At 37.8% G+C, this 21,970-nt stretch overlaps 1 protein-coding gene across 1 annotated transcript; it reads left to right on the forward strand.

Moving 5' to 3' along the window:
- Positions 1 to 1,469: 1,469 nt before the first annotated feature.
- On the forward strand, positions 1,470 to 21,911 carry tnnt2e (troponin T2e, cardiac; the record flags this gene model as incomplete). Its single annotated transcript, XM_079263134.1, has 13 exons — positions 1,470 to 1,524; positions 3,473 to 3,496; positions 6,826 to 6,840; positions 7,404 to 7,424; positions 7,924 to 7,945; positions 8,037 to 8,097; positions 8,607 to 8,723; positions 8,823 to 8,900; positions 16,588 to 16,701; positions 16,801 to 16,913; positions 17,031 to 17,121; positions 19,075 to 19,112; positions 21,717 to 21,911. The coding sequence occupies 13 exons, from the start codon at positions 1,470 to 1,472 to the stop codon at positions 21,754 to 21,756; spliced, it is 789 nt and encodes a 262-aa protein (XP_079119260.1). The 3' UTR covers positions 21,757 to 21,911.
- Between the last annotated feature and the right edge of the window lie 59 nt (positions 21,912 to 21,970).

A 21,970-nucleotide genomic window follows, 5' to 3' on the forward strand; every position in this document is an offset into this window, starting at 1 on the left:
AGAAAATGCAGTCATGGCATCGAGGGGATGTTACAAAGGAGTATATTGCAACCCAAGTCACGACGCCTTCCAAGTATATCATTTGAGCTCTGTACCAAGTACATAAAATGCTTAAATCTTGCCAACTAGTTTTTGTAGACTAAGAAACAGAGCATGAATCGGAACTGAACATAAAACACTATGGATATAGCATACTCTGACACCCAAACAGAAAAGGAAAGTATCAATCCAAGTAATGGGGAAAAAAAACACTTTTGAGACTTAACATTAAATCAGAATCACTTCTGACAGGAAATACGATGTTAAGCATGAACATCAGCCTATATCACACACAAAATGATGGACATTTTCTTGCTTTACACCACTTCAAAGCCTTTTCAGTACCTGGAAAAGGTTGTTTACGAGTGTACACATCAAAGCCAATGCCGTGCGCATTGGTTTCAGATACATCAGTGCATCTTCGAAAAAAAAATTCATGCCGTCCTGGTAGTTTCAGTGTTGTTCAGATTCTAGTCAGCTGCCTGCAGCCCTGATCAGTGCCAAGAGGAAATGGCTGAGGATTTGGTCTGGAGCTGTTTAAAGCCCTTAGCCTCTGCCTGCAGTTCCCGTCGTGGAATAATTTCTGATTGTACGATTGTTCCACTCTCATAGCACAAAGACATTTTATTATTATCATTATTTATTTTCTTACTTTTGCACAAATTATAATAATTCTGAAAAAAGAAGAAAAGGATATAATCAATACGCCTTCGGAGGGGAAATCTCAAGGGCTTCTCAAAACATTATAGTAACTCAGTGGACAACTGCTGCATGAAAACCATGGAAATATGAAGTAAATTTGAGTAGCTCAAGAGTCTGTGATGGGTGGACTTGTGTCATTTTGTTTCGCAGATGCATTTATAGGTGGAGTATGTAAGATTTTCAATATTTAAAAAAAAAAAACATTTACTAAAAGATAACTACAATCATAATTAGATCGTTTTTTTAAAAACATGTAGGTTCCATAACATATTTGATGTGTTAATAAATTACAAGTTTACTTAATGACAAAGACCCTTCTCAAATGTTTGCCTACCAGTAAAAAAAAAAAGTGCTTTTTGTCATTTGTCATTAATTAAACTTGTAATTTAATAACGCATCAAATATGAACAGACTGGAACCTACATGTTCAAAAACCTTTCTAATTATGATTGTAGTTATTTTATTAGTTAATTTATTTTGAAAATATTGAAACTCTTACATACTCCACCTTTAAAATGCTTAGGTGCTCATTTAAAAGTCATTTACACATGCTCAGTGTGATGAATTTAAGTTTTAATTTAGGCTGATTTAATACAAGATCTACGTCATTCTGTGATTAAGGTTAATCCAAGATGTCTGATGCTGATGAAGAAGTAGTAGTCGAGGAGGTGCAGTGAGTATATTTTCACTCCGTTTTTTTGAAGCAGTGTTTTTAAATAGAAAAACTGATGGCTCTAAAGGTTTACATCTTCACTTCTTTTCTTTTTTTTCCCAGGGAGGAAGGTAAGTAAAGACTCCATGAGCATTGCTGCCTTTTAAAAAAGCAACATGTCACTTTCAGCTTCCATTTCTAGATGTACCTGACCTGATTATGTCTGCTCAGGGAGAGATGTAGCAATAAGATGGCAAAAGCTTCTGCATGGCTGCTTCACGCGTGCATCACCTTGTTTCCTGTTCGTCTGTTGCTTCTACAATGTCTGCTGTCAATAATAAGAATAAAATTTAAAAAAAAAAAAAAAAAGAAGCATCGCTGAGTATTTTCTTGACTGCGAACACTTCACCTGTCTGCACCAATCTGTCAGCCCATGTTTAAGAGACAGTTTTTACAGGAATTAGCTGTGGCCCATTTTTAGCACTGTGCTTTGATTGGTTGTGCTAAATTTTAATGTTCGTTTGGTTTCTCTGAAGTTACTGCTGAGCTCCACCAGTTTGAGTCCGCCTGATCAAATTTCACTCAAATGGTCTTGGAGTAAAAGAAATGCATGAGACTTTTTACCTTGACAAAACTTATTATAATATTTAAATTTTAAAAAGTTGTTTAAATAAACTGGAAATTTTATAAAACGGTAAAGGCGACTCCACTACAATTTCACTGCCATGTGCTTTAATGCTTCTAAAAAGCTCCATTGTCAACAAAGTGGGGCTTGGTCTCACTAAAACATCCTTTGGTTTCAGGTTTTTCTCATTATTAAGTGTTTTTATGGATGTTTCTGACAACCTAACAACACTTTCTTTACTCAGGACATCTCTATATTAGTGATCTGTCGTACTCAAAAGAGCTCCCAATTTTTTATTTTTTTTTTCTCCTTTTGCTGATTGGCTCTTCGTGTTCAGCCCAAGCTCTAATCAAGGCAGTGCTTTGTTTTGATTGGCTCGCATGGTCATGCAGCCAATCACATGTGTTATATTCATAACTTTTTTAACATCAAATTACAAAGACGTTTCATAGTGCATATAACAGTATAAAAGAAATTTCAGGAATTTATGGTTAATTAATTTAATGTAGTTTGGTAAAAATCTTCTAGCCGATTAATATTTTGTATATTCCTCATTGTTGGTTGGTGCAGTACTTCTAAGGAAATTACAATTACACTTATCAAATCTTCTCTCCTGTTTGTGCTAAACATTTATATCACCCAGTTCACCTAAAAATAGTAGGTGAATAGTATAGATATTGTTTCAACATTCTTTGAGTAATGGGCAAATTTTGGATGAAAAAAAAACAACAACAATAAATGCAGTATGTATACATTCCTTTAAAACCAAATTCCTGGTTTAGAGCTGAAGCAGACATAAAATGTCAAAATTACATCTGTTGCTCAGTTCATTGTTTTTACTTTTTTCTCCTTTTTCCTCTCATTATAACTCCCTAAATGTGTGTTATAAATGCTTGGTGGCAGCCTTTGTGGCATGATGGGCGTTAGTTTCTAAATATTCAATATTCTGCATTTAATACTAGCAGCAGCTATGAAACATTGTTTATATATTGATGCACCAGTTTAAACTATCTTAGAATAGATTTTGCTTTCTTATCTGGCAGATAACAATCAGTTTCCATTCTCAGTTAATGATCCAAAATCATCCTGTTTGTACTTTTGTTCCAAATGACTGTCCAGCGCTGTTTTTCCATTCATCCCAAAAGAAAACAATATCAGTGTTCAGAGTGTGACCACATCTCAGCTGCAGGTGTTTGTACACATTGATCTACTAATCCATATTTACTTTACTTGGTCATAAAAGCTGAAAGAAACTCAGTCTTTTTTCATGTGTTTAATCACTTACCCTCTTGTGACTCATTACACAATGTGTGTGTGTGTGTGTGTGTGTGTGTGTGTGTGTGTGTGTGTGTGCTTTAGTCTTTTTTTCTTCAGTTTCAGATTGTTTTCAGATTTTTTTTCAAGTAACAACAGAACTTTATCTCTTTAAATCTTGTTTTGCTCTTGCTTTATAGAAGAGGCTGCACCTGAAGTTGAAGGTAATTCTCTTAAATTTTTATGCACCAATTATAATTCCATTTGTTCTTACAGACCATTTTAACATTTGACAAAAAAAACCACAGAGAAAAATGTTTAAAATATTATAATAGCTTCATGTATGACACTGAATGTGCCGTTATAAATGTTACATACACGTACAGTTTACATTAATCGCTCACAGATTGGACTAAAACCCTCTAAGATTGTTTTGTAAACATGTCTCCACCTGCACATTACGTACATTTTTATCTTTTTTTTTATTGCTTCTTATTCACTTTGGCTCTGTAAAACTTTCAAATGTCCAGTGTTCTCTGATGAATACTTTTTTGGATAGTCAAGAACTTCCTTCTCAGTAAGGATTTGTGAATGTAGTGGGATCCACAAAGACTAAATATGTCACCTTCCTGAGATTTTCTTGTACTGATCTTAATGTTTCAGATTTCATATCAGCTGTCATCAGATTTGACACATTTCACAAAAGTATCATTATATTACAACAATGATTGCATGGAAGTGGATTTTTAAGGGTAAATTTGAGATTTTATGTGGGATGTAATCTTTTAACATAATGACTGCACTGACACGATTGCTTTTTGCCTCAGAACCTCCTGCCTCAACAGCTGAAGGAAATGACTTTCTTTCTATTGTAATATCTATTATCAATAATCTATTTCTTGAGGGAAAAGATTCAGAATTAGATGTTGATGAGTGGGGAAACAATGTGACCCTTTTAGGGCTCATTTTGGGGTAAATTTTGAGTGAAGCAGAAGGATTGTAATCAGGGCATTCTCTTACCAAGAGAGGAAGGCATTGCTGGATGTCTCATAGGACTGGATCCTTATCAGGCTAGAAAATATTCCCAGTTTAACTCAGTTTAACATTTTAAAACCTGGGATCCATCAGTTGTGGGACTTTGAGGACACATGGTGTCAAACTGTGTCAAAATCGCTGTGGTTTCAAACTTGCCTTCACTGTCACACAAAATCTTGTCTAATGCTGTTCTGGCCCAGAATGTCAGGGTTGGGCCTGTTGGAAATATACAGACAAGGGCAAAATTGTTGGTATCCTTCAGTTAATGACAGCAAAACTCACAGTTGTCACAGAAATAACTTGACTCTGACTGAAGTAAAAATAAATAAAAATTCTATTTAATTTAACCAATGACAGTCAGACATTGGTTTTCAACCATGCTTCAACAGAAATATTAATAATAAACTCATAAAATATGCCTGGATAAAAATGAAGATACCCCTAGAAAAGACTGAAATTATTACCAAAGGGACGTGTTAATCAAAGGTATTTCCATTAATTAGCATTACAGGTGTCTGCAATCTTGTAATGAGTCAGTGGGACTGTATATGGGGCAACAGGTGGGTTCTGAGCTGTTTGGTGACATGGTGTGTACCACACTCAATATGGACCAGAGGTAGCAAAGAAAAGCAAGAGTTTCAAAAGAATTTTTAGAAAGCATTTCAAAGATAAAGGCTATAAGACCAAGCAGCTTGACGTTCCTGTGACTGCCGATGCACACATTCAGAAAGCTGAGTTCCATGGGACTGTAGCAAACCTCCCTGAACATGGTCGCAGGAGGAAATTGATGACAAATCAGAGACCAATGGTAACAAAGGAGCCCAGAAACACTTGTAAAGTTTAAAGGTGAACTTCAAGCTCAAGAAACAACAGTGTCAGATCGCACCATTCATTGTTGTTTGAGCCAACATGGACTTAATGGGAGACAACCAAGGAGGACACAATTGCTGAAAACAAATCATGAAAAGGCCGGACAGGAATTTGCCAAACTAAAGTGGCTTGCAAAAGTATTAATTTACGTGAGAAAGACCGACACAAAGTGTCACACAAATGTTAAGTACAATGAAAATTACACATGATTTTTTTTTTTTTTTCACAAATAAAAAACTGAAAAGGGCAGCGTGCAAAAGTATTCAGCCCCCCTGAGTTAATAACTTGTGGAATTACCTTTTGCTGCAAGTACAACTGCAAGTCTTTTGGGGTATGTCTGTACCAGATTTGTGCATCTAGAGACTGAGATATTTGCCCAGTGGCCACAAAGCTTCTGGGGGAATGTCCTGTGGACAGAGATGACAGAGACAAAAATGGAACTTTTTGCCAGGCCACACCAACTCTATGATCAGATGGGAAAAATAAAGCATATCATGGGTCTTGCAACAGGACAATGACCAAAAACATCTAAAAACACCCAAGAATTGCGAAGAGGAAAATATTGGACTATTCTAAAGTGGCCTTCTTGAGCCCTGACCTAAATTCTATGAAGCATCTTTGGAAGAAGCTGAAACATGGCGTCTGGAAAATGTTCATGAGCTTATTTATTTATTTTTAAATAATTCTGTAGAAGCATGTCTGACTTTCATTGGTTAAATTTTATCAAATTTTCATTCAATTTTACTTCTGTCAGAGTTTTTCTGTCACTGGCGGAAGTGTACGAACACATCTGTATGAAATATATATAAATGTAAATTTAGGTTTTAATCTTAGGGATTTTTGTCAAGTGTGAGTGGTGTCTTATTTTATCTGAAGAGTGTCATTTTTTTTAAAGTCTGACCATCTCAAAATATGTTGAACCTTCTAAGATTTCTCATGACTTCAGAAAAACGAAGCCTTGAGCAAAAATGAAGCCTTGCTTGCATTTCTTGGTGTTTATGAGTATACCATCGGGAGAACACATCATCGTAATGGGTCGCAGTTTGTGGCTTATCATCTGGAGATCACCGTCCTTCTGGAGTTAGCTAAACTTTATCAGAAGGCTGTTGGAAAAATGGAAATAGATTGTTCAAAAGTAGATCCCTTTGTTAAAAAGAGAAGCTGAAGAAATTTATCCCACCAGTGAAACATGGCGGTGGTGGTGTCGTAATGTGGGCCTGTTTTGCATTTGGGCCAGGAACCAAACACTATGAGAAAAACTCCAAATCCTAATTGGAAAAAAAGTCCAAATTAGCATGGTGTGTTCAAGAATTTAATTGTTTTTTATACAAAGGACTGGGACAAGGATTGCCAGTGTCTCAAGAATACTGGGAATAGATGTTACACCAGACATATTTTTGCCTGTCACACTTATTCAACAATATGTGGAACAAATTCAATATTTTTTCCTTTTGTGAATACATTTTATTGATAGTTGTCATCTTCTTTACTACAATCTTTTTCTTGAGTGAATAATGTTTGATTGTAACACTGTGCATTATCAAGATGAGATGTTATCATGTCCCCCTCTGAGCAACATTTACAGATAAGCTTTTCTTCCTTTCATGCCCATCATCCTCTGCTGCATCCCTGTGTCATTACTATAAAGAGCCTGCAGAAGAAGGTAAATATGTCTATTAAAAGCTCCATGTATGTATGCTAGTCTGTAACATGCAGGCTTGTGCTTTGCAGCCAACATTAAAGATATTAAAGCTGAGATGTTTGTTGAATTGGAAATCTCAATCTCCCATCTTGATTTTTCCTTTTTGTCACAGGTGAATTAATTTGCAATGCAAATATCTTGTCATCTTCCTTTTTTTTTTTTTTTTTTTTTCCTCCTGGCTCTACATTTATCCTGGTCACAGACTTTAATAAAAGAAATGCCTCTTATATCTCAAATCATACAAAATTAGTTTAGACTTTCTATTTCACCCTATGACATGAAAGAATGGCTTATATATATATATATATATATATATATATATATATATATATATATATATATATATATATATATATATATATATATATATATATATATATATATATATATATATATATATATATATATGTATATTTATCAGGTAAATGTCAGACTGGAGTGAAGTAGGTTTGGAAATAATAAAGGCAATCCATCTGTATTCTGGCTGTTGTTGCACTAACATTTCCTTCTTTCCTCTGCTGCAGAGTCTCAAGCTGCAGATGAAGGTATGCAATGTGCTGATGGAGCCTGATGAAAACATTTCCTGATCTGTGCTATGGTTTCTCATGAATGAATGTTGTCTTGAACTGTCCATTTTACAAGGACAGTATAACAATCTCTTACAGATATTGCTAAAATAAAGGCAATGTGTAGTTTTAATAGCTTTTAGGGGACTGAGGAAACACTCTGTTAGACTGTGTACTACAAGCATAAAAGTTGAAAGTACAAAATAGTTTTTGTAAAAGCAGAATAAACCACTGTATACAGAAGGTTTTGGGATATTATGCTTGTCTTGAACCCTGGAGTTGTAACTCTGGAGTATTTTTTTTTAGTTGTTGTTTTTTTATCAAATGCTGAAGAGAATAAAAAATGAACGAAGCAATGAATGAATTTATGATATTTTAAGGTTTATATTTTAGATGATGAATTTTATTAAAGGATGAAAGAAAACTCTTCATCAGAACGAGGCTTGAATGTGCTTGTGTGCTCCTTTCACTTTGACAGATGAATCCAAGCCCAAACCAAAGTAAGATTTTCTCTTTTTTCTTGTCATTTGAATTCTAATCAATTCACAGAGGGTGAAGTCATTATTCTAACCCAGAGATGTTATATTTCAGGGCATTTGCTCCATCGATAGCTGTGCCAAAGATACCTGAGGGAGAGAAAGTTGACTTTGATGTGAGTGAGTGATGCTGTTTTAAAGAAATATCATATGGTAATTTTTTTTTATTCTTGGGTAGGCTTAGATGAGAGACTCAGTGGTCTCCATCATATAGAAATATAAAGCTAACACCAAAGGAACATGAGCTTATCTTAGAAAAGATAGGAAGCAAAGAAGGGGTGGAGAGGGTACCTTTTTATTTTCATTTAATCTGCAGAAAAGGCAAACTGAAACAAAAAGGATTTTTCATCTAATATGATCCCCAGAGGCGACAGTGGAAGACAACATTCTGTCCAACACATAAATGTGTTTTGTAGCTTTGCATTTACAGCCTAACAGAATTTTTGTGTGATCTATATCTACACAAAACTCTTTACATACTTGCAGACTTTTTAGCTGATGTTCATGGTTTCACATTAAATTAGCGACTCCTACCCACAACTTAGTAAAAAGTGTGGAGGAAAGTGTGTTTTGTGTGGTGGTTTTTCTGAAGCATTGTGTCACAAATGTGTGTATGTGACCACAGGACATCCACAGGAAACGTCAGGAGAAAGATCTCTCTGAGCTGCAATCTCTGATCGAGGCCCACTTCATTCAGAGGAAGAAGGACGAGGAGGAGCTCATCGCTCTTGTTAACAGGATTGTAAGTCTGCCTGGCAAGCATGCCACATCCCTACCATGATGCACCACCCAGCAAACAATTACATTGTGGTTTTGTGTGTGTGCGGACATGGATGATTAGGAGAAGCGTCGTGCTGAGAGGGCTGAACAGCAGAGGATCCGCACTGAGCAGGAGAAGGAGAGGCAGGCTCGTCTTGCTGTGAGTTCCTTTCAATTGCAGTGAAAAAGATTGTGTATGCCGGGGGAAAATCTCAAACTGCAGGAAGTTACACATACAATCTCCTAGCAACAGTGAGCACTCCATCTTTTATATCTTCTTTGATGTTCTGCAAAGCTACAAAGAAAATGCAGTCTTTTAAATATGAATGTACTTACTGGACCATGTAGCTTTAATCTGGATTCAGATAACAGGGTGATGAACTTGTCTTTGCACTTGGAGATTACTTTTGCTTTAAGTCGTCTACCATAAATTGCTCTGAATATTATGACTACAGGGCAAGACCCCCCCCCCCCCTTACTGTTAAGGTGACCTCAATATTTTTTTAAACAATGGGTCAAATGACTGTGTAAAATGAAAGCAGGCACTGGCAGTGACAGAGAAAAATCACAGGACTCTGCAGCTACCATCAGTCTTGTGGAGCTGATCGTTTCAGTTTGGAGCTGAGAATATAAGTGCTCTCACCACTCCAGTCATGCTTAGCACAAAAGCAGTGCAAAAAGCAGTAAGGCTTGGACTTGTATGAAATGACTAAATATATCTCTCTAAATAAATTATATAGTTCCAGTCTTTTATTAAGTGTAAGGATGGGAATTGAATTATGAGAATTTTTAAAAAAAAATTATTGTAGAGAACTGAATACATGTGCGATAATACTTCATAAAAATACACACAATTCATTATAAATTAAAATTGTGCAAATGACACATGCAATGCATGTATTGGAAAGGTTATACAACACAATACTTAAACTACCTGCATGCATAGATGGGCAAAATCTTTTGGGAGAATGTCCTTTGGTTTGTTTTGTTTATATATGTTGATATGCTTCATTTTTCTATCTAGTTCCATTTTTGTCTTATCTGTCTATAGGAAACTCTCCCAGAAGTTTTGTGGCTTGTCAGCATGCCAAGATTGTTTTCTTGCCAACTATTTGTTCTCAACAATGGTGTCTTCCTTGGCCGTCTCTCATTACGTTCACTTTGGCTCAAATGACGGACGATGCAATCTGACACCGAAGTTCCTTGAGCTTGAAGTTCACCTTTAATTTTTTTTTTAACTCTTTCTGGTATTATCCATCTGATTTGTCAATTTTCCTCCTGTGGCTATGACCAGGGAGGTTAGCAACAGTCTCTTGGATCTTAGCTTTCTGAATATGTTCAAGGAACAGGAACAGCAAGCTGCTTGGAGATTGTCTTAAAACCTTTACCTTTAACATACAAACTACAGTTTTCTTTCCAATCTCCAGAGACAACTCTTTCCTTTGCTTCTTCTATAATGAGTGTGGTACACACCAGTGATGGGTAGATGATGCCTTGTGAAACGTGTCAGCACATTACCCATACTGTATTGATACTGCATCAGTACTGTGTTGCTCAATATTGACATCAATATTGACGCCGCATTGTGTCACGCTACCTATGCGAGCTGACGTCTCATCACGCCGCCATCTTGGATGGGTCTCCCATGCACCTCCAATGCATTTATTTGTAAGGTGTAGGTCCAACCACAACAATAATTTCACAAATTTTTACCTGATTTTTCACAGATTTTGGTTTGTTACAAAGGACAGAGATATTGTCATGAGACAGATCACTGTAAAACATTAAAAACAACGTGCTTTTATGCTAAAACATTCTTTATTTTGCTTTTTCACTTAGACATAAGGTAGCTACAATATAAACATGTTTGTTTATGGATGCATTTGGATTTATATATCTATTTTTTTCGGGTCAAACAAACTATTATTCAACCTTCTGAATTGTAATACCACACGATCTGCTTTCAATATTTCGCCAGTTGTTGCAACCGTATGCTGAACAAAATATGAGAATAGTTGCTGGCTTTCTCTTGACTACGGTTGACTTTTTCTTTTATTTACATTTATTAATTGATCAATATAGAGATACAGTTGTACAAAGTCTGAAAATAAAGTATTGTATAAAAACTGTGCTATTCAAAAGTTACCCAGAAAAACACTCGGAGAGCGTAAACCTCCGCCAAGGTCTTTAAAAAGTTCCTGGATCTAAACGGTGATCTGGATCACCACCAAATTTAAATCAGGTCTTCCTTTTCACATTTTCAATAATTCCTAAAAATTTCATTAAAAATCCATCCATAACTTAAGTTATCTTGAATACAGACAAACAAATGAAGCCAGTAAAAACATAACCTCCTTGGCGGGGGTAATTATGCTACCATGTAAAACTCTCTTTGTGAAGCATCAAAATCATATTTTTTCCATAAACACCTCGGAGTAAAATTTATCATTTGCACTTATTATTCACAGTGTTACTATTCACAGCATTATTTATCAACCAATTATGTAGGAAAGTGTTTTGTTTGTGTGTAATATACTGTATATGCGTGTTGTTCCATAGAAAAGAGTTATGTGGGGAAACTACGTTGACTCTGCATCAAAACTCAAAAGTGGAGACCAATCCAATATGGCGGCCACGTTGGTTCACTCTCCAGCACTCAATTAGGCGTCTACATATCTATGACGTCTATGAATTAAACCAAATTGCAGCTAACCTTGTTGAAAGGCACAACTGACACACAGAGTGAGGACAATTTGATTATATTTCAATACATTCCCATCTAAGTTTAAAATCTTTTCAAATCTGCAGTCAATAGAAAATGTGAATGTGTGTCATAATGCGAATATCAACATTAAAATGTTGTGAAAGAGGCCAGGAGGGATTTTATTTACATTCATAAATTTTTATTAAAGAAAATACGTTTTTCTACTGTTTGGGCATTCAGGCGATTGTGGTTTTTTGATACAAGTTCACCAGCTTTGGAGAACACCCGCTCACATGGCACTGATGATGCTGGTGTGCACAAAAACTGTAGGGACAAAGGTTTAAGTGGGTGTGCCTTTGATTTTGCCAATATTGTAATGGATCCTATGATCTTGGGAGATTGGTTTTGGCCTGGTATCTTTGAACCTCAGTTATAGAAGTGGGTGTGGTGTTGGTGGTCTGCATGCCAACTTCTTCATCCAGCTGCGGCCACATGTTATCTAAAAAAACAGACATTTTAGTTTGAGATCATTTACAAATGGGTATATTATTTGCAAGCAAATGCACAAATAAATTGATGAGACCAGATCACATGCCTGAAGCGGGTGCTGATATCAGTTGTGAAGAAGGTCCAGGTTGTGGTAGATGTGTGGCCAGATACGGCTGCACACTCCAGTTTCACTCTATTGACTGTGACAGTACATTTGGAGCAACTACAACACCCAAGTGACTTAAATCTGGGGTCCAGAACTGTTGACAGTGTCAACACGGTTAATGACTCCAGATTGGAAGCAGTTCAGTAGTTTCCTGAACCCCTCACTCTTCACAATCCTGAGGGGTTGACAGTCCTTGATGATGAAGTTCAGGATTACCTGGTCCAATGCCTGCTTTCTGGTCAGAAATGAAATAATAAAAACTATGTATTCATCATTAATAAAGTGACCATGAGGACGTTGTGAAATGTCTGTATACCTGTGTTGATTCCAGGTGTACTTGTGACCTCATTCTCATGCCTTGCCCTATAACGCCTTAACATTGAGGATGTGCTTTTATTTATATATGATAGCTCTGTTTCACAGATGCAACATTTAACTTGAAGAAAAAATGTATTACTTTAATATAGACTTAAATTCTTAAAGATCAAGCAGGAACTCAGAAGAGCAGAATGAATCGAGAAAATAATAAAATCAAATACCTTATTTGCCAATATAAAATTAAAATGGTCCCACACGGCGGAAACAGGGCTGGATTAAAAGTACACAGGCCCCTAGGCCTATGGGCCTCCTTCCCCACCACAACACTGTAAAAATTGTGAATGATACACGGTGAAACAGCATTTCGAACATCTCTCAGCCAATAGCAATACACTAGACACTGTGGTGTAACTATCTGGCTTTTATGTACATTTTGTTTCATGTCCAAAGTGCTGCTATATGCCCTACGTGGGCCCCACATGGGCCCCAAGTGGACGTGGGTCCCTGGGCCTGTGCCCACAATGCCCATTGGATAATCAAGCCTTGGGCAGAAACTTTCCTTTTCCTTTCTTGCTCCATGTCACATTGGTTCAACAGAAATGTATTTCAATTGACCTGTGATTCTTTTGGTGGAGATACATCTTGTTGACAGACATACTTCTTTTAAACACAATTTGGCATGTTTGTGACAGGCGACACATCAGCTGTATCAGTTACATGGCATTTTTAAAGCTATACGCACCGACTCGGGGTTTCGATCTGTGCCACCATCGGTGTTACTGCTCCCATCACTGGGGACACACCAGTCACCAAAACCCTACCCCTATATATAAGCCCACTGACAAATTACAAGATTGTCAACACCCGCAATACTCAGTGGACACACACTGAATTGACATATCCCCTCTGGTAACATCGTTTTTTTGGGGGGTTTTTTCTAGGGGGTTCCATAATTTTTGACCGGACCTGTTTCACAAGTTTTTTGAAAAGTCTGTTGATGTATCCTTGCAAAGCAGTGCCACCAACTTTCATTGGTTAAATGTCAGAATTTTTACTACTTTTGTCAAATTCAGGTTATTTATGTGACATTGTACATATTTCTTTCACTGACTGAAGGGTATCAGCAACTTTTTCTACAGATATTCATCCATTTGTGGCGCTATGAGTAAAGGCTAGATATACATACACATATATAATCAGGGAATACCATCACCAGGCACTCAGGTTCAGTTGCAATGCAAACAATTACTGGTATAGAAAAGAGGAATTTTATTTTGAAAACCAGCATTTCTTCTAAAAAGGGAAAAAAAAAAAAAAAAAAGGGGGAGGGGGGGTGGGGGGTTGTATTGAATTACGGCTGAGACTTACTGGGCGTGTCCAATCACTAGGAAAGGGACCCCAGGAACACCACATGAAGTAATAAAATCCAACCAAACTAAAGCATTAAGGGAAGCAGTGATGTACCACCACCAGGACACAAATCCACCACCGCAGTCTCGGCACCTGAAGGGAATCAAATTAGTTTTAAATTAACAAAACTTCACACTAAAGATCAAGAAAATTACAGAATAAAGCTATTTTCAGAAAAGTCCCAAAATGTTCTTGGCCATACACAGTCCTCCACCAGCTTGTGGTGAGTGACCCTCAAGAGAAGAGGAATCCTTAATAGCGGGATGAAATTAACAAAATGGGACAGTGCAGAGCAGAAGCGACTTCAGCAGCTTGTTTGGTACAGCTCGATGAAAGGAAGGAGCTCAGAGTTGCAAACTCGGAGCAGCTGAAAAGTATGCTGGCATCAACTCAGTCACCCAGTTATGTCAGATCCTGTAATCTGGTCATAAGACTGGAACCTGATTGTGTGCCTTTGAGCACTCAATGCTAACAGTAGCAGCCAGTAGATCATGAGTGCCTGGCTCACCAGAACACCCAGTGCCGATCTCTAAAATGAAACAACAATAAGCAGAGGGAAAATTAGGAATTGAACTGCGACACCACCACAGAAACCTACCTGCCACCAACTTGAAGCAGAAGCAAGGAAATGACATAGCCCAACTACTTGCAGTCTGCATACCCTCCTTATCTTTATAGGGTGGTTCCCCTGTGGTGACTGTCTCCCAGAAGGGAAAGCCGGAAACTACTGCTAAGACACAGCTATGTCCTGCTACACATACATACATGCATACATGCATGCCATCAAAGCACAACCACACCAGCATTCACTTTGAGAGCACACACAGTTGAACAGGCTGAATCTACCATCATTGTCTCAACTTCAAGGTTGTATTACTGCTTAAAATGGACCAACTCTTCTTAATTGGGTTTGATAACTGCAACACATTATCTGAGATCTGAACTGTAAAAATATGTGCAACAACTCAGAACAAAACAGTTTCATCTGGACATTCATAAAACAACTTTTTCTCTACCGAGACTGCTTTTTTTTTTTCTCTCTTCACAGTAGTTCAGTCGTTTATGTAAAGTTAGTCTGAGATGAGGTCTGGAATTCTTGCGTGCCATGTGACAGGATAGTTCAGGGTGATGGACAATTGGCTGAAGGTCTGCGAGCTGCAAGTTCAACTACTGTTGTGGAAGTTTGAGCTTGAAACTCCTGTTGGGGAAGTTTGTGCTTACTACTCCAAGACAAATTGAAATGTTAAGATAAGGGTTTATCCTTGTTTCAAGAAAATTTCTTGATCTTTCAGAGGTAAAGTCTTCATAGTGAAAATGCAATGTGTCAGGAACATTAGCATAGTCTGGTAGGAGGGAGCTCTGTAGTGTGAGCAACTCGGGATCAAACCTTATGGTTTCATCAATTGCTATTCAAGTCCAATGGCCCAGATGAAAAAGATTAAAGCACGAGGAGAAAGTTTAGAAATGTGCAGTGTCCTCAGTGGCATGGTGGCTTTGGCAAAGGTCCACCTGTGGTGTGTGGTCTGGTTCAAATCCTGCCTGGTGCAGGAACTTGGAACAAGACAAACTTCCCTCTGTGGTTACTTGGGAACAAACCTTATGAAAGTGATTGCTTGTCAACGGCTCAAATTAAAAAGATAAAAGCACCAGGAGAAAGGAGCTAAGCAAGCAGTATCCTTGGTGGTGTAGCGGCATTGGCAAGGACTCATCCTGCCAGTGGTGGAGGGAATCGTTCAAATCCTGCCTGTTACCAGAACCTACCTCTGTATGCATTCTCACTGGGGTGACTTGAGAATTGCTTCTTCTGATCTAATCAATTGCTTTTCAAGTCCAACGGCTCAAATTAAAAAGATAAAAGCACCAGAAGAAAGTTGACAAGTGTGAAGGGTCTTTGGTGGCGTGGTGGCATTGCCAAAGATCTGTAAGTCGCCAGTAGGTGCATGGTCTAGTTTGAATCCTGCCCGTTGCTGGAACCTGAAACAAAAAGCCTTCCCACGGTGGTGGGTTGGGGAGGGGGCCGTGTCCCCTCCCCGACTCTGGGAACTCTGTACAGTGGGAGTTATGAATCAGTACACAAACACTGCCTGGGGTTTTACCAGGGCTGGCAAGGCTCGTCAAGTGTCCCCACTAATGGTGAACTACTTGTTAGTTGGAACTCTTCTTCCTAATTGCCTTACTGCTAAATGGCTTGCAGGATATACGAGTGGCAGCACACTGTAACTGTATAGTAGGTACTAGTTACCAGCATCTGACACATGGTAGCCAGGAACCAACCTGGCAATCAAACACTAGGTCTTTCAATAGTAGCCGCTATGAATCAGCGTGGATTCATGTGTTTCACCTACAATCAAACCATTAAGTGGTTTCAGAAGGATAAATTATGAAACCACTAATGGTTTATTAGACCATGACAACTTTAAACTGTTCAAGTTTATTTGTATGCTATCTAAAGGTTAAAACATTCAAAGGGACAAACAGCTTTATGATCAAACTGAGCAACTCTGTGATGGGGAAGTCCACAGCTTCAGAGAAAGTCCTGTCATCCCAGATTTTTTTTTAATGCACAGAAATCTACATACCCCTTATAAGCACCACATCTTTTTACTGATCATTGCAATTTTATCTTGTAAGTTCAATGTCTTTTTTTTTTTTTCTTTACTTCCCCTCATCACAACCTCAGTACTGGTTCAGTAGGCAGAGAGACAGCGTACAGATGGTGTATTTCTGTTCCTGGTCACCAATTCATAATCTGTGTTATAGGAAGAAAAAGAGAGGAAGGAACAGGAGGACGCACGTAAGAAGCATGATGAGGATGCCAAGAAGAAGAAGGCTCTGACAAATATGACTCAGCAATACGGTGGTGTCCAGCAGAGAGTGAGTTGTCCGGTTCAGTTAGGCGTTTAAAAAATATCAATGTGGCTTCTTTCTTTGTATGTTTTAATTTTTTTTCTCTCCATTGCCTTGTAAATGCAGCAAGATGGAAAGCGTGGTGCAAAGAAGCAGACAGAAAGAGAGAAGAAGAGGAAGATCCTAGCAGAGAGGAGAAAACCTCTTAATATTGACCATCTCAACGAGGACAAACTGAAGTAAGGACACTCAGTAATAATTCTGCAGTCGTATAAATATCTACATTAACATCTGATGCCGTTTTACGAAGAAACACCTATTTCAGTGTCTGAACTTTTCTGGTTTGTTCCTCAAAGGGAGAAGGCCAGTGAACTGTGGCAGTGGTTGATGTCACTGGAGGCTGAGAAGTTTGACCTCACAGAGAAACTGAAGAGGCAGAAGTATGATGTAAGTATTTTTCTGACATTTTACTGATAAAAAGACTTTGTAACAGCAGAGACAAAACCTTTTTTTTCCCCTTTCTGATTGCTCAACACTCAGTGCTGAAGATAATTAAACATTTTCCAAACAAAATAGTCATTGAAAGGTAAAATGAAACATTGTTCATTTTCTGATCAGCAGATTAGTAGTAAATAGTCAATGTGTATAAAATGACAAGCGTTATGTCCTACGCCTCTAATAAAGGCTGCTCTGAAGGAGGCCTGTTTAAATGAATGTGGCTTGACTTACAGATCAATATACTCCAGGCTCGAATCACTGACCAGCAGAAGTTGTGAGTAACGGTTAAAGAGGACTTTAGGCCTCTTGGTTGGTGTGTAGTTTCTATGTCTTGAAAGGTCATAGGTCAAGTCTCAGAGGGTTGGAGGTGAGACAAGTGATGTCTGTGTGTATGTGTCCTAGAAAGACCAAGATATGGTTTGATAGAAGTTGCAAGAGTTGAGAAGTTGAGATATTGTATCATTTGTAAATTAAACAGAAAACATTGCACTGTAAAGAATGATTTACGATGAAGGGAAAATGTCGATTCTCTTATTGTGAAGTAGGTATGCTCCATCAATGTGGGCTTTTGGTTTTTCCTTCGTGTGAAAGGAAAAATGAAACAGAAAAAAAAAAGCTGTTGCTTGGCAAGTTTTTACACTTGCTTTTGCCTTTTCCAAAACAAAAGAGTTGAAATGGAGACAGCTTTTGGGAATAATTTTGACTTGGAGAATATTTGACTTGCATGACTGATCTCATGAATGTTCAGCTGTTTTGTTTTGAGGAAAAAAAAAACAAACAAACAAAAAAAAAAAAAAAACATAACTCCCACAGGTTTCCTTTGCAGTTCTGCTGTAGATTCGCTGAAGGTGCTGGCTTTGTTGTAATAAGGAGGCAGCACCTGAAAGGACAGAGGAAAATTTACTGATTTATAACAGGCACATTGAAACATTTGTTTGCTTATTAAATTCTAAGCTATCATGTTTTAAACAGTGGAGGATGAAAAAAAATAAGACGTGGCAGAAATTTATAATTATGCTTTGTGTGTGTGAAAACGAAGAAGCAATGGTTTAAATGAAAAGTCAGTCAGAAGGGAGAACAAGTGAATGGAGGATTGTTTTGAAGAAAAAGGAAAAGACTGATTGGCTTGGTAAGGTAGCAGGCAAGACGATCCCTGGACCTGTTGTGATGACAGATTTGCGAGAGGTGAGTTTAAAAGTATTTGAGGATGGATTTCTAAACAAATGGTAATTGAGAAATCAATTACTTCACTTTTCTAAACTGTCTTCTGTTTAAAAAAAAAAAAAAAGAAAAAAAAAGTTGGCTCAAATGAACGTATATCCCAATAAATCTGTGATGGGCTGTCACACCAGTATAATTGGCAAGCTGTATCTGGGATGATAACAGGTAAACTACATGTAAGGATTTGCAGGCAGGTTTTAATACTTTTGTGGGAAAATAGCAGGAAATTAGTTTTGCCCTTCTTCCGTTTTCACTCTTCTGACATTGGCTACTGGAACAAATTGATTTCATATAATACAGATATTATTTTTGCCATCTTCACAATCTTCTCCACGAACAACATGCGTTTAAAAACATGCGGTCTTACCTTCTCTCCCACTTTGACAGCAACAATTTGATTTGAAGCCATATTTTCATGGTCAGGATCTCGTGCGTGAGCTGACAAGATGCTTTTACAGCTCGTGATGAAATGCAACGATAAAGATTTCATTTCTCAAACGACCAGCTCAGACATGACTTATCCGAACATACAGCCCTTTGTTCCACTGAGTTCTTCTTCAGGACCACCTGGTCTGCTTTTTTTTTTTTTTCTTTTCCCCTTTGGCTCAGCTGGTGTCCTCATATGTCTGCTGTAGTTCCTGGGCTTAGCCAGTCCTCCATATCTGTCCCCCTCCTCCACAGATCAATCTGCTCCAGGCTCGTGTTCAGGCCTCCCAAAGGTAAGTGGCAGCCATCTTTGGAGCCACACCTGAGGTTTCCCAGAAAATCTCCAGTGTGGCTCATGTAGAAAAATCTCTTTTAGGCTTCAGTTAAAGAGCCTCGGGAACACTATTTGTCAAACATATTTCTGTCCAAAATGCAGAACAAACTCTGCTATTTGATACATTATTTTTGTGCACCATATCAGATCCTTTCATTCTCCCACCCCAAGGCCTTTTAAAGTCACATAATCCTACTTGATATCAAGTAGGAACATGTGATGCAGTACATTGTTGAGTGAATTGTGGGCATAGATTAACATAGAAACAAAGAAATGTGTAACTTACCCCGCCACAGTGGCAAACATCAATCTGATTTTACTTGTTTGAACCAGCTGCGAACACGAGCGCTTTAACAGTGTTCCGTTTTATTCTTCTCCCTCCTCATCTGTAAAGTGGATTGGTATTCATGCCGTATTTGGTTACGTTTCTTTCCGGCACCGCTCTCGTATTCTCCTTAATGTCCTTCATTCTCTTTTAACTGATGTAGCAGCTCTTCCCCCGTTCATCTATCACTCAACATCCTTTACATTCTCCATCACGGCAGTCTGGAAACTTTGCGGGCGCTGTTCCACGGCAAAAAATTTGTGCTTTGAAGTCGGTAAAATATGAGAAGCTTCACGGTGGTTTGAAGAAGCGTCGCCAAAAAAAAAAAAAAAAAAAAAAAAAAAAAAAAAAAAAAAAAAAAAAAAGACTGGATCCCCCCCACATCAGTCATGTGTCCTGCTGAGATGTTTTTCAAGCGAAGCAGCAAAACACCACAAGTTTAAGAAAAAGGAAAAAGAAAGGCAAATCGATTGGCACAGATGCTCTTTGAAGCTTGTCTCTTGGGGAGTTGAGTAAATCTAAATTTAAGGCGGAAGGAAAGGGATGCATCTGTGTTGGACTAGCTGGTAAGTGTTTGTCAAATATCTGGTAGATATGTGTTGGTATCAGATCTTACGAGCAAAGGTAAAAGAAAAAAAAAAAAAAAAAGAAGGACAACAAAAAGGTAGAGCATCAAAAGGTAGGGGCCTCCGTTGAGAGGATACAATCATCGTCTGCCAGCAGTGTCCAGTTTGAAATTGTGTGCTGTGTCCTTTTCTAATAGCATGATGCTTTGGTGTTTGCCCTTTGCTTTCATCTACCCGAAGCGCTTTCTTCTCTGCCTCTCATTTTCATATGGCACGTATCATACAGCAATGATAAAATGTAGCATTTGAAGTAAGACCAGTCCACAGTGCAAGCAAGGAGTCAAATGTTTGGACATCAACTCATTCATTTAACATGAGCCGGTCTGCTCTATTTCATGTAGTTTTACAGCACCTGTAGTTTTAACACTTCAACCCTTTGCTTGTTTTTGTTTTTATGGGGGGGGGAAAAAAAATTAGTCCCACCCACCCAAAAAAAAACAAAAAAAACAAAATCAGACTGCAAAGCATCAAAACCCCTTTATTTACAAAGACAACATATAAAAAAATGGTTGTTGGAGAAACTATTTGCTTCTTTTGAATTTGATGCCAGCAGAGCATTTCAGAAGTTATGGCAGCGTGGTATTTCTAACTGCCATCATCCCAGTTGTTGACTTTTGAAATGTGTGCTGATAACAAGCCACATGGTTCCCTCTCGTCTTCAGCCTGGAAGACGCAGCGCCAGCTATCACCAAACAGAATTTTACATTTTTGATTCGTCAGCCAACAGGAAAGTTTTTCCTCTTTAGTTCATTTTACATCAGCGCTGACCCAAATACTTGTTCCCACCGTCTTTCATAGTGGTTAATAACTCAAATCTTCTTGCCAACGTATCATCTAATTATGTTATAAATTAACATAATTAAGTTATTTTTATTTAACTACACAGCTTTTCCTGCTTTCTGTTCATTCTCTCACAATACGCAGATACATCTTTCAAGGTAATAAAAAGCATCACAGTTTTTAAAAGCATTTGAGATCAAATTTGATGGAAATAATTATAAAGAAGAGAATTTATGGAATTACTGAAGTTTCCGTTTTTATTTGGCCAATTCTGATCTCTAAAAAGTTCATTTTCAGGAACAATAATCAATTGATAATAAAATTGGTTGAATTTAACGTAAATAAGGATATCTTAATATTTAATCTTGAACTGTAATAAAACTTAAAGAGCTGCAATAAAAGGTGAAAAGTAAGGAGCATGTTGGGTGTATGTTACGTCTTAAATAGACAGAATCGTAGTAAAATGAAAGAGCCAAATAAATAACTAAAGCACCAGGTTAGCTTGCTGTGAGTCAGTCACGCTAAAAGATTAGCTAATGATCCACCGAGTTGATGTATCCATTTATTGAAGAAAAACATCTCACCTGTTAAAATGCTAAAATGCTTCCTCAGAATTTTGGCTTTTTTCTAAATCTTATTTCAGAAGAACAAACTTGTAGTTCGTAAGTATTCATAAGTATTCCTCCTGAACCCATTTTTACATAATACGAAACACTCCGATCCTCAATTCTGCCTTGTCCTTGGAAAATAAAATAAATAAAATATATTCTGTCTGATAAGTTATCATTTATGCAGAGGCTGAGCCGCTAAACATTTCTGTCTTTCTTCACAGCGCCAAAGGAAGAGGCAAGGCCAAGGGCAGGCTGAGATAGACGGTCGCGGCGACAGATCTCGCAGGCGCCTGCACACGATCACCAGTGATGAATCTGATTCATCGCTCTACATTTTAAAGACATGGCATTGTACGCTTCGCAAAGGTCAACAGGAAGTTGTAGACGTTAATAAAACCGATGTGTGTTTTATCTCAGCAAGTGGTTCTTGTGTTGTTTTCCAACCCAAACAAAGTGAATGGCAATAAAATACCTC

Source organism: Telmatherina bonti (assembly GCF_933228915.1).
Source record: "Telmatherina bonti genome assembly, chromosome: 23".
Lineage (NCBI taxonomy): Eukaryota > Metazoa > Chordata > Actinopteri > Atheriniformes > Telmatherinidae > Telmatherina > Telmatherina bonti.